Here is a 19,608-nt window from a genome sequence, read left to right as displayed (position 1 = left end):
TGAATTTCATCTCTGGACTGGGGTGTTTATATACTCTCAGCCACAGGTGTGGTAACCTACATGGTCATTCTTTACACATTTGTGCACCCTCATTTGCATATGTGTAACTCAGTAATCTCTGTAATTGCAGCTAAAGAGTTTCCATATCTTGTATTTATGGGTGCTATAATTTTGGTGTTACAGCCAAAGCTAGTGAACAGCTCTTATGTAAAAAATGCTGTGACTGTTTGACATTAATGCTCATCCCATCTCAGCCAGGAAAGCCCTTCCTTTCCTCTTGCCATAACCTTCATGTATTTTATTCCTGGCAATAATAGGGCACATACTTTTCTCAAATGGCAAGAAATGAAATATAACTATTTTTCTGCTTTGTCAATTGATCAGAGGTATGATTTTGGCTTTAGTAGGAACAGATGAAATACTGACCTTACCTTGTCACCATGTTTTCTCATTTTCCAAAATTATTGTCCAACTATATCCACATTCTATTACACAGTATGTCTCAGATGCAATGGAAAGGGGCAAAAATGTCAGCTGATACAAATTAAATATCACTGATGGTTAAAGCCAGAGAGAAACCTGGACATTTATTTGGAGATGTGGTTACAGTGAAGGACAGAACCAAGACAGAGTCACAAGTAGAGATCAATCAGGGGCCTTAGGAAGAGAATCAAAGAGCTAAACAATATAGAAAGGAGGGAAGGAATAATTGGGTTTTAGGTTCAGTGTGTCTGATATGAGACCTGTAATCTTAACAGATTCTCTCCATATGCATATCAACTCTGAGACTTCCCTTCTCAGATCTTCAACTGGAGGAGATTGAGTTGACCAAAGACACCATGTGCGGCAGAGACATTAGATAAGTTCTGTCCTGGGACACATGAAACTTCTCTGATAGCCAACTGGGACAAATGGAACTTCTCTGATAGCCCATGACTGAGGATTCACCAATGGCCCCAGGGAGTTAGGACTAGTCTGTGTGGCTGCCTCAGGCACTGTGGTCAGATTATTTTACCCAGTCTAACAGCTCTCCTAGCCTTCTTCACCCACTCCTCCAACTCTTCTCTCACAGACATTTCCTGGGTAAATCCTTGTGCCTTTCATTCCATCTTGGTGTCAAGCCAACTCTACTCATGCCTTTCATCAATTTGGGTAAATTTTTAATCGTAGTCCCTTCAAATGTCATTTCTGTCTCATTCTCATCTCCCTTTGTCTGAAATTCTAACTATAAGCAAAATACACTTTTAAATAATGTTACATATGCCTTTTATACTCTTTTCTTTGTTTTCATTCTTTTAATCTCTTTATGCTTAACTTTGGGAATTTCTTCTTATTCCATTCCCCAATTCATTAATTGTCTGTTCAGCTCTGTTTCGTCTCCTGAAAAAAATACATCAATTAAATTTTATGGATCAATTAGTATATTGTTAATTTTCAAAATTTCGATGAGGTTCTGTTGCATCACTTTCAGTTTTCTGTCAAAATTCTCAAACATATCTTCATTTCTTTAAATATAATTATTCCTTGATAATATCTTCTTATTTCCTAATAGGTTGTTAAATTCTTCACAAAGTTATTTTAATGTCTGATTTTGGCACATGTACCATGTATTTCAGATTCTATTTTCTGGTGTTCTCTTTTGTTTCAATCTTTTCTTCTCATATTTCTACTATATTTTGAGGGTAGTAGAAATATATATGAAACACACACACACATATATCCCAGAATGATTTACTTTCCTCCAGAAAGAATTTACTTATGTTTCAGGCAGGCTGCTAAGATAAGGTCACCAGCATCCTAGATCACTTTAATCCAATCAGGGATTGAGATAATTCAAAACTGGGCTTCAGTCCTTATGAAAAGCTGCTTATTAGCACTTCAATTTTACTTCTAGGAATTGGATCTCTAAGGTCTGGGATATTTGCCATGATCTCAACTCTGATAGTTGCTGAATTCCAATTTTATTTCTTAAGCCCACTGAGTTTATGGAATTCTCTTAGCCTCTCGGTCACTACTTTCAAAATCAACATGTAATTTTAAGAGAATAGCAACTCCAGATGGAAGCTTATTTCTTTTGACTTAAGTTCTGGCCCATATAGTACCTTCAGGACTCTGAAGTACTTCGGTATTTCTCTGACGTCTCCAAACAGAGGTGATGATGATGACGTATTTTCACTGGAGTTTCTATTCTTATTGAGCAGAAGGTTCACTGTTTTAAGTAATGTTAACTTGTTAATTTTACATAATTTTGAAAGATGTACTTATTTTTAAAAATACAATGGAATGATTCAAATTAAGTGAGGAGCTACAGTGAAGGTTGCCATTGAAAAGTCCTGTTGTAGTAGTTTCACTGGTAATAGATGACACCTTCCAAATTTCAGGAAACTCAAATGCCACAGTTGTGGGTATTCAGACTTTCTTTCCAAACCTGTCTCCTGTTCCATACCTTATATGCTTTACATTGTGTCACAATATGACCTGAATTCACCATGTGACTTCACAACTTTCTGCTTTTCTTTTCCCATTTATACTTCCAAATCTTATCTTATTCCTTTCTGTATTTATTGTATCTCTGCTTTTCTAGTAATACCTCATTCCCAACAGAAGCTGTCACACCCAGCCTACATCCCCTGGGTAATCATCCGTAAACTCCGAAGTGTACTGATTACTGGGGAGTATCTATAAAATTCTGCCCAAGGACTTTTTCATTCCACAAGGGCTTGCTGCACCCTGTGTGGGGAATTCTCCATTAGGATTGTGTTTCAGTTGTTTGCAGTGGTGTCTGGCTTAGTAATGCACCCTGCATTGCCTTCTTTCCATTGTCTGCCATATTCCCCACTCCCCTGCATGTAATTACTGGTATCCCCTCCAAAATAAATAACTTCCATTTGAACTCGTGTTCTCAACCATTGTTTCTGGATAATTTATAGGAAAAAAAGATACATACTCGGATACCTCACTGATATGTTTATTGAGAAATCTTCAGTGTTTCTCCACCTTATAAAATTTAAATGAAATGATCCCTAGGGAGAAATACCAAGAATATATTACAGACAGAAATGTGGCTTAATATTTCATGTAGCACATTTAAGAAAAGCAGCCATGATATCTTTGTACAACAAATATATTTTCAAGAATACAGAATTCAAAAGTCTTCTAATCTATGTTGGATAATAACACGTTTTGTCACTATAAATAATAATACATAGTATTAGAATCTTTAAATTAAAAGTATTAGCTTTTGTTTATTGGATGTCTAACCTAGATAATTAATAAAAGAAAGATCTCCAGCCTGTTATGCAATTTGAAGAAGAGCAGCAGGTGGGTGCCCAAAGTTGCGACTTTCAACTATGGATGAGATTCTGTTGGAAACATGATTCAAATATCAAAACAATTTTGCTCATAGCCTAGTGATGGGACTTTGCAATAACAAGACTAGATGTCGGGGCACCTGGGTGGCTCAATGGGTTAAAGCTTCTGCCTTCAGCTCAGGTCATGATCCCAGGGTCCTGGGATTGAGCCCCGAATTGGGCTCTCTGCTCAGCGGGGAGTCTGCTTCCACCCCTCTCTGTCTGCCTCTCTGCCTATTTTTGATCTCTGTCTGTCAAATAAATATAATAAAATCTTAAAGAAAAAAAAAAAAGACTAGATGTCACTGGGTGCACAGCCCAGAGTGATCAATTCTATGTGAAATATCTCAATTTTTAGTTGTTGAGAAATAAATCAGTTCAAAAAATGGTGGAGCTCTATGCTAAATAGAACAAACAATATATTCACTGGGTCTAAGGTTAATGAATTAGTCTACAGGTGGGGAATTAACAAATCCTTTTGAAATTTATACTAACTTAATGCGGATGAAGCTTCAGAAATTTAGAGGAAAAGAGAAGAGAAAAATACCTCTTGTCAGAGAATGATCCTTATACAAGGAGCCTGGAGTAATTGAAAATAAATTCACTAAACTTCATGGGTTACCTCATAAATCTATGCTCCTCTTTTAACCCATAAGTTTTACCTTCAATATTATTTTTTTTTCCAGCTTTATTAAAGTATAAATGACAGCCTATATGTATTTAAGGTATACAATGTGATGTTTAGACATAAGTCTACATCATGAAATGATTATCAAAATCAAACTAATAAAATATTCACCATTTCACATGGTTACAATTTTTGCATGGGTGGTTAAAACACTTAAGAACGCCTTTCTTAGCAAATTTTAAGTATATAAAAGTGGTATTAGTAGTTTTACTAACTACAACTACCATATTGTATATTGGAACCCCAGAATTTATGCATCCTACATGACTGAAATCTTGTACTCTCTGACCAAATTTATTTTAAGGAATTGTGTTTGGAAACAGAAAAATTGGGGAAATCATAACATCCAGAGTATTGTATCAATAGGACCCTTTACTTACTTGCTGAGCCAGGCAAAAAGCAAGGAGAAATTCTGATTTTGATGAACAGAAAATCAAGGACTCACAAAGTAGGTATTTGAATTGGGTTCATTTACATCTTTTCTCAGTTCTCTTCCTTCTAGAAAGTCTACAATGTTTCTTTTAAAACTGCTATAAACTTTATTGAAATAATTCAATACTTTTAACATTATTGTTGTGAGTTTATTATGATTTTATTGGTAAAATAAAATTTTGCCATCAACCATAATAGTACATTCTCCCAGGCTTAAAATATTATTTAGCTGATTTTAATCAAGTAATTAGTTAACTTTTAGAGAGAGTGGGTAGTGCAAAGGGGAGAGAGAGAGAGAAAAAATCTTAAGCAGCTGCCATACCTAGGGTGAAGCTTGACATGGGGCTTGATCCCATGACCCTGAGATCATGATCTAAGCCCAAACCAAGAGTCAGGTGCTTAACCAACTGAGCCACCCTGGCACCCCTATTTTATTTGCTTTTTCACTGATTTTATTTTAACATTGAACTTAGAATGCAGCCAGTTACACTGAAAGAATATGATAAATTATCAAAATTTAAAAAAAAATTGAATCTGTAGTTAAGCAATGGCCAAAAAAAAAAAAAAAAAGAAGAAGAAGAAAAGAAAAATGGAGAAAACCAAACTTAAACACAGAAAAAAAACAAGAATGAAAAATGGTAGGGGGACAAATAGAGAAAAAGGAGAGAAAGAGAAACAGATTCATGTACCCCCAGAGGAAAAGAGACCTGGAAAAGAAACATTTAGGTAGGAAAATGAAGGGTGGTACCAGGTTGTGGAAGTGCCAGAAAATCATTTGAAACCCAAGTAGTGAAAAACTAAAACTTTCTAAAACATTAGAAGCCCTGGATATTTATAAATGTAGATGATAAAATGGATAATACATCACTCTTCATAAAAATACTAAGTTTGAAAGGTTCTAATTCTAAAGATACTGGGATGGAACAGATCATCATTTAGGATTACACCAGAAAAGAGGCTGAAATCTCTGTTTTCTCTATTCTCTTTCAGCTATTGCCTGCCCTCGGCACACTAGTATTTCCCTCTTGACTGCCTAGAAAATGGGTCTACATTGACCTTCCTTGGGATTGCTTCAGCTGAGCCCTTTTGTTGTCACCTTTTCTTTAGATATGTGGCCAGGTGTCTGTCAGTGTCTAGCCATCTGTCTCTTTGTTTTATCTATTTTTGTTCTCTCTTCACTGGATAAGAGACACACTGGGTAACCACTACTTGATGCATTCTTTCTCTATTGCAACCATAACAAATTACCAGCAGGTAATTTTGGAGCTTGTAGAGTGTGGTGACAAGTTGGATCATTCCAGGAAGTCTCCATCCAGGCGGAAAGATGTTGATACACAGGACGCCAATTCAGATAACATAAGCCGAAGGAAAAGCTCTCCTGGCTGTGGTGTTTCCTCATCATGATGGGATGAACATTAATGTCAAACAATCACGGTATTTCTGACATAGGAGAAGTTCATTGGCTTTGACTGTAACACCAAAATTATAGCACCCATAAATCCAAATGTGGGAAACTATTCAACTGCAATTACAAAGGGTATTATTGAGTTACACATATGCAAAAGAGAAGATCTAACATAGGAACTGTGATTCTGTAGTGTGCCACACCTGTGGCTGAGAGTATATAAACACCTCAGTCCAGAGATGAAATTCAAACACAGAATCTCCTCACGGTCACTCAGCTGAACTCACATCTCCTGCCAACATGTCCTACAGCTGCTGCTCTGGAACCTTCTCCTCCCGCTCCCTTGGAGGCTACCTGCGCTACCCAGGATCCTCCTGTGGCTCTTACCCCAGCAACCTGGTCTACCGCACTGACCTCTGCTCTCCCAGCACCTGCCTGCTGGGCTCCTCCCCATCCAGTGGCTGTCAGGAGATCTGCTGTGAGCCCACCAGCTGCCAGATATCCTGCATGGTGTCCAGACCTTGCCAGATGTTCTGCTACCGCCCGAGGACCTCCTCACTCTGTAGTCCCAGCTGGACTGCTTACCCCGGGTCTGTGGGCATTGGATCCAGCAGCTACCATTCCCTGGGCTATGGATCCAGAAGCTGCTACTCACTGGGCTGTGGATCCCAGGGCTTCAGACCCCTGGGTTTTAGAATCTGCGGCTTCCCTTCTCTGGGCTATGAATCCAGATTCTGCCACCCAACCTACTTCACCTCTAGGAGCTACCAGTCATTGTGTTACAGGTCACCCTGTGGATCTAGCTTTTATAGAGCAACTTTTTGAGGATCCAGATGCGTTTGAGTATTGAAATTGAGGTCTCTACTTATACAGCCATCGTTTTCAACTCCACCATTTACTACTATTATTCTATTCCTAAATCATAAGTTTCTTGTAGCACTGAATTTTGGCCAACTGAACTTAATGAATAATCTCAAATGAACTAAATTCTGTACAATTGATGGAATATATGCTATTGGATTTTCATTGAAAAGTAATTAAAAATTAACATTTTAATCTAATAAATTTTTGTAAGCTGGCACTCAAATATATTGTTGATCTTCTTTTTATTATTATTATTTGCCTGCAGTTTTGTGCTTCATGGATTTGGGATATTTTTGTAAAGATCAATACGACTCTGATACTGGGTTTGGACACGCAATATGATAGATTTGCAGAAATATCTGTTGACATTCTTTATGTTTCTTGGTGGGGAGAATTCATTTCCTGAAGGTCCATATTTTGCATATCTCAACGTCAGTGACATGGCTGAGAATAAAGGTCATGAATTTTTGCTGATAAAGGAAAACAAAGAAATTGGTACATAAACTAGAAATGCAGACAACAAGAATATGATATAATTTATAAGGTAATGTTATACATCAATAGACACGTACTTCAGAGTCTAGCATCTGAGTGGATTTTCAGCAGAAAAAAGATGAACCTTAACTCCCAGGATAGACGCTATGTATGCTCTTTGTTGGTTAGTCTAAGTGCCATGATCCCTGCCTACCACAAGTGGTGTGTTCCTGACCCTTATGTATAAACGTATATGAGTTTCAAAATCTTAGGTAGGGAGAACCTACCTAAGAAAGGTTAAGGAAGTCTGAATAACCTCCTGATGCTTCTTCAAGGTTCAGCCTTTCAAGCTAAGAGCAACACACATGAGCAGTGTTGAACAAACATTTATGTTTATTAATATTAGCCTCAATTTCTGTCTCCGCAAAATAGAACTGAAATCAAGAACTTGGGTGCAGGTGGTTTCCTTGGTCTAAGGATCCCAGGGAGCAGGTATGGGAGATAATGGAAGGTTAAAGAATCAGGGAGGAGAATCTCATAAAGGGACACATTTTTTAGTTAATATTACAGTGGACAATGGGAACATAATCTTTCTTGGCCTTTTTTAGGGACTTATAGAATGACTTTCAGAATTATTTACCCCAGGATCTGATCAACAGGCAGAAGCATTTATCCATCAGCTCCATCTCTCATTGGTTCAGTGTTGTAGCCAGATGTATGTTAATTTCCTGGAACGACATTCAGTATACAAAGGAGGATTCACATGGGTTCCATTTGTTTTCCTGGCTGTGATCTCAGAGTAGCTCAGGGAGAGAGTGAAGGAAATGCTATGTTTGGGTGGAGAAACTCTGTTCAAAGAGAGTTGGAGTCTGGGTGAAATTGTTCACTATAGCTGTGCCTGGGATCCACCGAGAGAATGAGGATATAAAGTAGGGCACAAGAGGTATCAGATATACCACTTCCATTTAATGCTCAAACATTCCTGTGAGAAAGATAAACATTGTGTCGTATAGACCCTTCCAGACATAAGGGAATAAAAACTCAAAAGGATTAGAAGCTTGCCAAAGTTTATAAATCAAAGATCTTATAAAATCTGACCTCTTGAATCTATCTTTTATTGTTCTTCCTGTTTTGTTTTGTTTTGTTTTTTTTTAATATACAATTCTTTGTTTAGCCAAAGAGTAGCTGAATACCCCTGGTATTACAGAAATTCCTTCATATAATAGGCTTCAACTCCTATGGGATCTTGTTTCATTAGCCTCATGAATAGTACCCAGAATAAAGAGTAGAAATGAAAACAAATTTAGCATTTAGGAGAAATGCGTGAAGGAAAGGTGAGCTAATTTTATTTGAAAATATTTGTATTAACTATAATACTTAATAAAAGACTGAGGGAGAAATATATGACTACCTCTCAGGAAAAGATCTGTGGAAATCCTGAGTGCTGTGACAAATCCTATATTCCTCACTTTAATTATTATTATTAGTGTCACATCACAATGTTCCTGTCTTTAATACTAACACCATGAACAAAAATAACTTAAAAAAAAAAGCACTCTCGCACCTCTCTTGGTATATTCAAGTTCAATACCAGCAATTAGAGATGATCAACTTCTTGTTTAAACTTTTAAAAATGGGGTGCCTGGGTGGCTCAATCATTAAGCCTCTGCCTCCAGCTCAGGTCATGATCTCAGAGTCCTGGGATCAAACATTGGGTTCCCTGCTCAGGGGGTGTCTGCTTCTTCCTCTCCTTTTACTACTCTCTGTTTATGTCTCTGTGTGTGTGTCAAATAAATAAAATCTTTGTTTTAATTGAAAAAGAAAATAAATAAAAAGATTAAGATGATTCTTATATAACTTGCCAGATTTCTTAATTTTCTTTCAAATTCCCCAACATTAACACTGCTGTTTCTAGAAACTTTTCTATGAAAATTAAAAAAGAGAAACAGTAAAATTGCCAAAATCTTGTGATATCTCCCAAAAACTGTAAACGGCAGTCCCATCTTGGTGAGTTGGGTTGAAGGAGTGGAAGCAATCTGAGTAAAATCATGGGAAAGTCCTTGAGTAAAGAAAAGGACTACTAATACTACTGTTTGCACAGAAGTACCATAGGTGTCTTTGGGGGGTGGGGAAGGGAAGATTTAGAATCTAGCATGGCAGAGTAGTAGCCCAATCAAGAAAGAGAAGAAAATCTCTTGTGTGTGCTTTGTTATATAAAATAGTATACTAACAGCCTAAAAACCAGCAACACAAAGGCACAAGGATAATAATACAACAGATGTGATTTATGAGGTAAAGAAAAGCATTGATTACCAAACTAACCTACTGTGGATATTCATGAATGCTTTTAAAATTTTAAAACTACAACTTCCTCTTTCATTAGCAGAATATTACAGTTTGTTTGGATACAATTATGAGTTATTTGTTTGCAATACTTAACAACTCTTACTTCTTCTTCATAGGAATCTTACCTGTCTTTACCAAGATGTTGTCCTTTTCCAGATTTACACTTTTTATCATTACTGAGGCAACCAATAATTTTATCTTTGATGTTGACCTTTTTAAATAATTTTACATTAACATTGTCAAATAGAGCATTATGAACTTTACTTGGATTCTTTTACTGTGCTGGAGAAAGGAACATTTTACTTCTACTATTGAGGTTCTTTGGCTGGTCTAATAATTAAATTGATTTAAAACAGATGAACTGGGGCACCTGGTGGATCAGTGGGTTAAAGTCTCTGCCTTTGGCTCAAGTCATGATCCCAGGGTTCTGGGATCGAGCCCCCCATTGGGCTCTCTGCTCAGCGGGGAGACTGCTTCCCTTCCTCTCTCTGCCTGCCTCTCTGCCTACTTGTGATCTCTGTCTGTTAAATAAATAAATAAAATCTTTTAAAAAATTTTTCAAAACCAGATGAACTGGAGTAAAACAAAAGTTTAATAATTATTGTATAACTCCAAGGTGGGGAGTAACCCCTTGAAATGGCCAAAGCCATCAGCTTAAATACCATCTGTAGCTCAAGACAAAGGAAGATTTTGGGGGTAGGGAGTCAGTTATAGAGATGACCAGGAAAAGACCAGTAAACAAGGCTGAAGCTGTTACGCAAATTGAGATTTCTGGACTGTTGAGTCCTTCCCCTTTTCCTGGCATGCGGTGGGACAGAGGTGGCACTCTTACAAACAGAGGTTTCCCTTATGAATATAAATGTCTCTTATAAAAGGGTAACTTCTGCTCAATTTTCAGATCTTCTTCTGTGTCTGCATTTTCTTAAAAATACCCAGATTAAAATAATCGACAGGACAAGGAAGCATATTTTGACGTGGCAGATTCAAATGGATGAAGAAATCAAATCTTTATTAGAATTAGTTCATTTTCTGTGTAAGCCTTTGACAATATGGACATAAAACTGCCTTCATCTAATCCTTAGTGAAGTTTTTCTGTTGCTAATAGAAGAGCACATCCACAGCTATTGCTTTTGTGTGTGTGTGTTGTTTTGCATGCACAGGAAAATTTAGGGTTTAACGTGAGTGAAAATCATTTAGAATAGTTATTTGACCTCAATGAAAATGTATGCATCTCAGTGATCTAATAACAATCTTTTGCAACTGCTAATGGTAAGTCATCATCTTTGGAAGCAGCTGGTGATGTAAATTTACCAGGAAGAGAACTCCAATATGGAAGAAAATAGAGCCCCAATTAGGACAGCTGCCCAGGATAGAGGATCTTCAGGAGAAAGAAAGTGCTCCAGAGAATGAACAGTCTTTATAGGATAATATGCTTTTCTACATATTGGAAAAGCTCAAAAAATTGTAGATGAGCATATAGGTAGAAATCCTAGGTTTTAACATCAAGGAATTTGGAGAGTAGGAGCACTGATTGATATCTCAAGAACAAGATGGTTTTCCTTTAGGCTACTCATTCACAAAGCAGGTGTACAATGCATGCGTGGTGGGCCATAAATCAGACTTCTGGTTTGAACAAAGTTTATGTACAGTCATGCTGACTTAGAAAGAAGTCTAAAATGGCTTCCTTAGAGAGTTTTTCTTTCATCACAATCTTAAAAAAAAAAAAAAAACAACTACTTTCGGGGGGTTGGCTCAGTTGGAAGACAATACACCTCTTGATTTGCAGGTCGTGAGTTTGAGCTGCATATTAGGTATAAAGATTACTTACATACCCACTTACACAAATACAAAATAAGTGAATACACACATGCGTACACAGAAAAAAAAAAAAAAAACTCAAGGAACACTTCTGCTTTCTTTTGAACTGGTTACTGTTGCTTCTTCAGAAAAATTGTCTCTGAATTTTCATGTGGTCTGTGACATTGCTGACCCCCATGGTAGATAGTAAATGGCATCGAATTGTTGTACAAATGAAATATTCACCATCAACTTGCTTTAGGAACAGAAATTACCTATTCACTTTTTCACTAAATATGAACTTCTTCCATTTTAGCTCATTGCTCCTAAAAATAAATTTTTGCAAAGTTTAAAGAAGAAAGATATTCCAAGACAAAACAGTTGCAGGTTTAAACAATATAATATATGGTCAAGCCACTCCAGCAAGAGCATGTAAATTATTCTTTATACGCTGTGTGGCAGCCTCAATTTCTTGCTCTTACTTCATGCACAACCCATTGGTAATTCTCAAATTCCTCACTATCTCCACCTACTGGTCACTTGTTGTATATTATTGCATGCCACAGCCTACGGAAAGAACCCTATCAGTATTTATGGGCTGCTTTAGACAGCAAATAACCTGCCACCAGGATATGCATGTGTAAGCAGTCCTATCCCTTGTATGTGAGTGTAATTTGTCTTTCAATGATCCCTCTGCACACGTCTTTGACAGAAAAGTAACAGTTCTATTTTACTCAAAAAAGGATGAACAAAAGAAGCACAGGAGAAGTCTTGTCTTCTTCCAGATTTAACGTTGGTTAAAGTAAAACCACTGCTCACTATGCATACATCTTATACTCCATGAGCTAAAAGCATGACTGAAGTTGGAGGTCTCCCAAACCAATCTCACTGACGTTAATTCAATTATCACTCATTATAAATAAAAAGTAAAAAAACAAAAACAAAAACAAAAAACAAACAAACAAAGAAAAAAAAAAAAAAAACTAAGACCATTACCAGAGGAGACAGGATGCTGAGACAAACAGAATGAACCAAGACATATGGTTACCCTGTTGGTGAGAATCTAGTTATCTGTGCCTTTAGTAGTGTAGTCCTTGACTTAGTGGATAAAAGTCTGGGGCAGAACTGATTTCCAGGTCATCAGCTGCCTGGATGTCTAGCTGAATGCTGGAACAACAGAATATTTGCACTGGTCTTGAGTTTTGTTCTGTTTTTGTTTTCAAACAAGTGTTATTAACTGAACAACCAAGGAGCAGGAGCAAGTTGGGATTTCATCAAACCTACAGGACTGACTATAGTGGGGCTATTTACCAATAAATGTTGTAATGTGTTAGATATTTCCTTTAGAGACTTGATTTCTTTTTATCATTATTATCATTTACTTTTTATTTTAATTCCAGTATAGTTAACACACAGTGTTACATTAGTTTCAAGTGTACCATATAGTGACTCAACACTCGAGACTTGGTTTCCTATGTCAATTGAGTGGGGGTGAGTGGAACCTCACCAAATCTAACTCACTAACGTCTAACTTCTGACTGGAGAGCTTCATTCCACTTTTGCATGTACTTTAGGATATATTTTATTAGAGTTGCCTTCCTTCCAAAATTCTGTAGTGTATTTAATATCCATTATAATTTATAATTATTTTATATAAAAACACTGAAATTTCTAACTCCATACAGAACAAAAGGCCACAATGCTTTGTAGTCTTAAAAATGTGTTTCTAGGTTTTATCATATGAAGGTATGGAGTGGAGATTAAAGATAGAACAATTTCTTTCAAACCAAAAAGACAGTTGATGATTTTATTTTTTATTTTAAAGTAAATATATATATATTATACATTATATTTATATATTTATATATATATTTCAGAGAGAGAGAGAGCGTGGGTGGGGAGGAACAGAGGGAGAGGGAGAAGCCTACTCTGTGCTAAGTACAGAGCACAACATGGGGTTCAATCTCACAACCCTGAGATCAGGCTGAACCGAAATCAAGAGCTAGATGTTCAATAAACTGAGCCACCCAGGAGTCCCTTAAATAAAACATTTTTGAATGATAAATGCAAATACAGAAATATTCAGTCAGATATTTAGAAGTAGTTTTGAAGACACAGAGTAAACTAATAACACGAAAACATATATGTGAATGTCATGTAACATACTTTTATTTAAACTTAGATTTTTCCATTTTGTAAAATTTGAAACAGATGTATTAGGAGAAATAACTAGGAGATATTAAGAAAAATTAAAAAAGAAACATATTTCAATATTGCATATATAACTATAAGAAAGTTGCTTCAACATTTTCTTCCATGAATGTATTTTCCAATTACTGAAGTGCAAATTATTTCTAAACCATAGAAGGTCACAATAGAAGTCAAATTTGTAAGCTAATGATAAGGACAGACATCAATAGATAGCATGGATCTTGACATAGTTGGTATTGTGGTAAATTTCTAGACATAGTAGGTATTATGTTCCAACATAAGATTAGTAGAAGCCAGATCCACAGGTTGGTTGATAGAAAGCAGACTGGCAGCTTCTAGAAGAGTAGTAGAGTGGACGGTAAAAGCTGGATCTACAACCCAGGGATGAAAAGGCACTGGGACCACAGCCCACTGACTGGAAACCACCCAATCCAAAGCCCAGAGAGGGAGAGCCACAACCAAAAGATTGAAAGCCGCTGGAGCCAAAGCCCAGAGACCCTGTATAAGTTGTCTGGCAGGGACTGAAAAGTGTGGAGGTCCTCGAGGGGTAGCAGGATGTCTGGCAAGGTCTGGACACCAGGTAGGACGTCCGGCAGCTGGTGGGCTCACAGCAGGTCTCTTGACAGCCACTGGAGAGGGAGGAGCCCAGCTGGTATGTGCCGGGAGACTGGAGGTTAGTGCTGCAGAACAGGTTGCTGGGGTAAGATGAGCCGCAGAAAGATCCTGGGTAGCGCAGGTATCCCCCAAGGGACTGGGAGGAGAAGTTTCCAGAGCAGCAGTTGTAGGACATGGTGGCAGGAGATGTGTTGTACAATGAGAAGCTTCTGAGTTTGAATGTCACTTCTCAGACTGGGGCATTTATATACCCTTATCATCGGGTGTGAACCCACATGACACATAAAAACAGGTTACCTTCTGCTTTTAAATGAATTGAAAAGATCATCATAATCAAACATATGTAGTGTTTGTGGTTTTACAACTGGAAAGTGCAGTAGTGTTTGTGCCTTGGAATTCAGGTAATAGTGCTGAATCTTCAAAGCTATTAGTCATCTCCCTCTACCAAAGGTCACCCAGCAGATCACTCAAAGTACTGCTTCAGAGGTAGACAGTGTCTGGGATGAGGAAAGCTGGCTTAATTAAAAATAATTGATACCCCTTTCACAATCTGTCTCAAAATTGTTGCCATCTGGATAGCAAAGTTGCTAACTAACTGATCTAGTCATAGTCATTTCTTTTAAACAAAAACACACACTGATTGTTGCCAAGCAAGTTTACTTAATGAATAGTGTCATCAGAAAGCAGCAGTGATAATATGCAAGATGTAGGAGGATTTTTTTTTTTTTAAGTCAGCTCTCAATTTGAACAGCTTCAGTGAAATATTAACTGAGATCCCCTCATTTCCCATGTTCCTGCTTAAACCGTATGCAGACTGGTAAGAGCTGATCTCAGTTTTTCTTTTCTTTTGTGTAAGCATTTACTTTGGTATAAGTTAAATATTGAAGTTGTTTTATATTATTCTGGAGTGTTAGAGGAGATTCATCTAAGATGTTGAAAAGCCTTAAAGGGGTGTCTGGATGACTCAGTGGGTTAAGCCTCTGCCTTCGGCTCAGGACATGATCCCAGGGTCCTGGGATTGAGCCCCACATTAGGCTCTCTGCTCAGTGGGGAGCCTGCTTCTCCCTCTCTCTCTGCCTGCCTCTCTGCCTACTTGTGATCTCTGTCTGTCAAATAAATAAATAAAATCTTAAAAAAAAGAAAAAACATTAAAAATGACAAAACATGGCAAAAATTCCCCATGTATTTCTATCTCTAATCAGAGGCAGTGCTTATCACTAAAAAAGCTCCCCAGAACCTGGAAAATGTTCTTGTTCTAAAGAAAGTTTATAAGGTAATTGCCTTGAAGTACTGGACCAAAGCAGCCGTCTTAAGGAGATTCTTCCTTGCCTCGGAAAGCAACATACATCACTTGGACTTAAATTGTTTTCAGGTGTTTCTGACAAGTATTGCAAAATTTCTAAAATAATGGTCATATTTTTTCTTGTTCTATGACTTGTATTCCACTTCCACATGGTAGGGTAATGAAGATTGATACCTTGGTTGAGAAGGTTCATCTTGCCATGGCTTCTGGGCTGATTGACTCATCCCTTTCACTCTAAAGCATACCCTTCCGCTTCCGAACAAAAGTGTTGGAGCGCAAAAGCCTCCATTTTGTCGAGAAAAGAATGTTCAAAATTACTTAATATCTGACTCATAGAATATTATTCCACAGAAATAGCTGATAAGAATGATAAATGAAAAATACTTGAAAACCATTTTGTCTATTCAAAATGTTCAGTCCCATAAAGTTTACAATTTGGGGGTTTGGCAGTTATCCCCAGTCCTCTACCAGACTGGAATCACATTTATAATATCCTGACAAGGTATTCCCAGTCCCCTCAAGATGGAAATCTCATTATCTACAAAAGTGACTTGTTGTAGATTTTTAACTGGATCTTCCTTTAAAACTTCCACCTAGCAATCTCAGTTCTTTCTAGAGTAAGTCTCAGCTCATTTCCATTGGACAACATATCGGTTTTTGAAGATGGGTGTCTTATGAGGTTTGCCCATTTCAATAGGTTATTTTAAGCCATCTCCCACACCCATGCACTACTCTACTTGTGGTCATCAATGATGCACTTGATAGGAGGATTTAGAAAAATACTTATAATACTAGTCTTCTAGGCAGTATCTATATGTCACTTGATACATGTGTCACATCAGATGTCCCACAGGCATTCATTCTTTATTTCACATTATCATCTGTTCTGATTCCCCCCCACCCCATTTCAACTTATAAAGATCATTTATAACTATGACTTCTTCCAACACTTGATCTTTCTTTGAAGTCTACATGGGGTAGACACTTTTCTAATTACTTGATTTTATTTACCTTCTGTAGTAAAATTCCTACCATATGAAAGGAAACTAAGAGAACAAAAGTCCATTTTTTTAAGTGTAGTCCTTATTCTTCTGTTCTCAAAACATCAACCCTATCAAAAATTTACTTAAACTTTATGGGGATGAAGAGTTTTTGGTAATTTATCCATGACTTCTATCAAAAAGCAAGTCAACTTCAGGGCGAGGATTCTTCAACTTCAGTATTTTTACAATGTAATCTTCAATGTACTCCTGCAAATATTGGACACTTTATGCTTTTTTTTTCAGGTTTTATTTATTTGAGAGAGAGCAAGAGCATGAGTATGTGGGGAAGAGAGGCAGGGAGAGAGGGAGAAGCAGATTCATGACTGAGCAGGGAGCTCTACACAGGACTCTATTCCAGGACCTGAGATCACAACCTAAGCAGAAGTCAGACACTTAACTCACTGAGCCACCCAGATGCCCCTGTGCACTTTATTTTATTTTATTTATTTTATTATTTTATTTTACTTTACTTTATTTCAGAGAAAGAATGCGTAAGTGAGAGAGCAGAAGCAAGGGGAACAGCAGAGGGAGAGGGAGAAGCAGACGCCCTGCAGAGCAGAGAGCCCCAAACAGGGCTGGATCGCAGGACTCTGAGATCATGACCTGAACTGAAGGCAGACACTTAACTGAATGAACCACCCAGGTGCCCCTGGATCCTTCATTCTTAAATCAAAAACCTGAACACACAAAAGCAGCTTGGGTACTTGTGCTATAAGAAAACCAAAATCCAAATATGTAGGACACACATTTAGCTTTCTTACCAGTTAAGAGTTCTTAGAAGATTTGGAAAATGAAACAGATATTAAGGATTGTAGGTTTTTGGTTTGGTTTGGTTTGGTTTTTGTTTGTTTTGTTTTGTTTTATTTTCTGTTCTCAACTGGGTTCCTAAACTTGGGACAAAATAAATTTGCCCTCCAGACCACAAAGTATTTTTTTAGAACTTTAAACAGAACAAAATTCTCACTGTGTTACCCATTCAATACAATATCTTGAGGGATAGGATAAATAAAACACCAATCTTATAGGGACAATTACCATACAATTATATTCATCTACCCAAGCTAGTTGAATGAGAGATGACATCTTTGTTCATAAACAATTGCTTTGAAAACCTAATGAAATTCTTTCATTTAAAAGTCTGCCTTCATTTAAAAAAAAAAAAAAAAAGGTCTTTGAAGGTTAATGTATTTCATTTTGACTGGAGACTAGTTAAGCATTCTTATTAAAATGGGCACATGCTACTAACCCATTGCTAGGTTATATAAGCATCCAGTAGAAGGTAACAGTCACACTCAGCAAACCTCTCTGCAACTCAGCTGAACTCAGAACTTGACATGCATTACAACCGCAGCCCTGGAAAATTCTCCTCCCACTCTCTTGGAGGTTACCTGGGGTACCCATGTTCCACCTATAATTCTTTCTACCCCAGCAATGTAGTCTACTCTCCCAGCACCTGCCAGCTGGGCTCCTCTGTCTTCGGTGGCTATCAGAAGATCTGCTGTGAGCCTACCAGCTTAAGGGCGTCCTGTGCTGGAGCCAGATCCTACCAGAAATCCTGCTTCCACCCAAAGAATTCCATCTTCTTCAGTCCCTGTCAAACAAATTACATGGGGTCTCTGGGATGTGGAAATATTGGCCTTGGGTCTCTTCATTGTGGAAGCACTGGTTTCCAATCTCTGGGCTGTGGGTCCAGCTTCAGTCATCCAACTTACTTTACTTCCAGGAGTTGCCAGTCAACTTGTTACCAACGAGCCTTTAGCTCTCGCTTTTTTCGATCAACTTGCTAAATATTCCCCATCATTTCACCATTGTGTCTGTGCCTTATGAAACCTTAACATGTAGCCTGTCCAATATCTGCGATTACTGACCATCTGCATCACCAGCACTTGCCATCACCATCTCTCCCAGAGTATGTGACTCACTGTGGACAAAGTAACCTTGGCCTGTGACCTTTTCTAAATCAGTCATATGAGATAAATCTTGGATTTTCATTTTTAAGTCAATGCTCAGAGTCCCTTTCATTCCTCTCCAAGATTTTTCTCTTATTTTTCTCTTAGGATTCTTTCACTTAAGTATATTTCAAATAGCACTGGCGTTTAAAATAAATTTTTCTGTATCATGAATTATGGCACTCCATTTTTCTTTTTCCTATGGTACATTTGTTGAATGTAGCCAGAGCCTTCAACTGTCATCATTAGGTAAGCACCTTTTCGTTTTGTTTTGTTTTTTTGTTTCATAGGTTTTATTAATATGTTACTGAATAGAAAACAAGGAATTTAAAGGATAATTTAAATATGTGACATATCATACAGGTTAAGGATTTATGTACCCTGATAGATGAATTTGTTTATCTAATTGCTTTAGAAAATTTTGTGTTTAGTTAGGCATTCACTGCAAAGATATTTATTGAGTTTTGATTATAGATCTGGCATTGTCCTGAATAAAGGAATAAATTCCCTGCCTTCATGAAGTTCACACACATACCATTCTAATTTACTCTCATGTAGCAAGTGCAATAATGGGGACAAAAAATTAAGTTTCAATAGGAATACAAAGAACAGGGACTTCAAAAAAAGTGTGAGGGGGAAAAATGTGTGAGGAAATCACATAAAACTCATCATTGACAACCCAAAGAGTTACAATTTCATATTAAAAAAAAAATAAATCTTGATCTAATGTGTTAGTTGTAGTCCTTTGAGAAATATCTGCCAAAAGAAATTTATTAGAGAAAATGCCTGTCAGGGAATATGGAGAGGTAGCTGGAGAATTCTGGGAGAGTCATCAGACCACAATGAAGATTTGAATTCAGTGAAGGAAAGAGAGAAGCAAAGAAGGAATGTTGAGTTGGAATAACCTTCTTCAGAGCAGATCCAAGAAAGCTTTGATAAGTTATCCATTAAAGTAGTTCCTGTCTCACAGACAGAGACGGGCCTGCCTTAGTATCCCTGCCAAGCTCAGTAACTGGCCAAGGAGAGGGCACGGTGTGATGTTGGCATGCATGTGGTGGTAGATTCAGAGACTGGAGACTAGAGATGTCAGTCAATTATCTTCCCTGCAGAGGGAGGTGTGAGAACTACATT

General features: G+C 37.4%; 3 protein-coding genes across 3 annotated transcripts; 2 read left to right on the top strand and 1 right to left on the bottom strand.

Annotated features, from left to right (window-relative positions):
* The first annotated feature begins 6,124 nt into the window (after window positions 1-6,124).
* On the top strand, window positions 6,125-6,700 carry LOC116872355 (keratin-associated protein 13-1-like). The gene has a single exon (XM_032865530.1). The coding sequence runs from the start codon at window positions 6,176-6,178 to the stop codon at window positions 6,698-6,700; it is 525 nt and encodes a 174-aa protein (XP_032721421.1). The 5' UTR covers window positions 6,125-6,175.
* Window positions 6,701-13,850: 7,150 nt separating this feature from the next.
* LOC116872404 (keratin-associated protein 14-like) lies at window positions 13,851-14,366 on the bottom strand. The gene has a single exon (XM_032865569.1). It carries the CDS (start codon window positions 14,355-14,357, stop codon window positions 13,851-13,853), a length of 507 nt encoding a protein of 168 aa, XP_032721460.1. The 5' UTR covers window positions 14,358-14,366.
* A 3,496-nt stretch (window positions 14,367-17,862) lies between these two features.
* On the top strand, window positions 17,863-18,315 carry LOC116872354 (keratin-associated protein 15-1). The gene has a single exon (XM_032865529.1). The coding sequence runs from the start codon at window positions 17,863-17,865 to the stop codon at window positions 18,313-18,315; it is 453 nt and encodes a 150-aa protein (XP_032721420.1).
* Window positions 18,316-19,608: the final 1,293 nt, after the last annotated feature.

This window comes from Lontra canadensis, unplaced genomic scaffold (genome assembly GCF_010015895.1).
Source record: "Lontra canadensis isolate GAN:19392208 unplaced genomic scaffold, GSC_riverotter_1.0 scaffold29, whole genome shotgun sequence".
In the NCBI taxonomy this organism is placed as follows: Eukaryota; Metazoa; Chordata; class Mammalia; order Carnivora; family Mustelidae; genus Lontra; species Lontra canadensis.
Note: the sequence above shows the minus strand (reverse complement) of the source record. Positions and strands in the feature narration are given on the sequence as shown.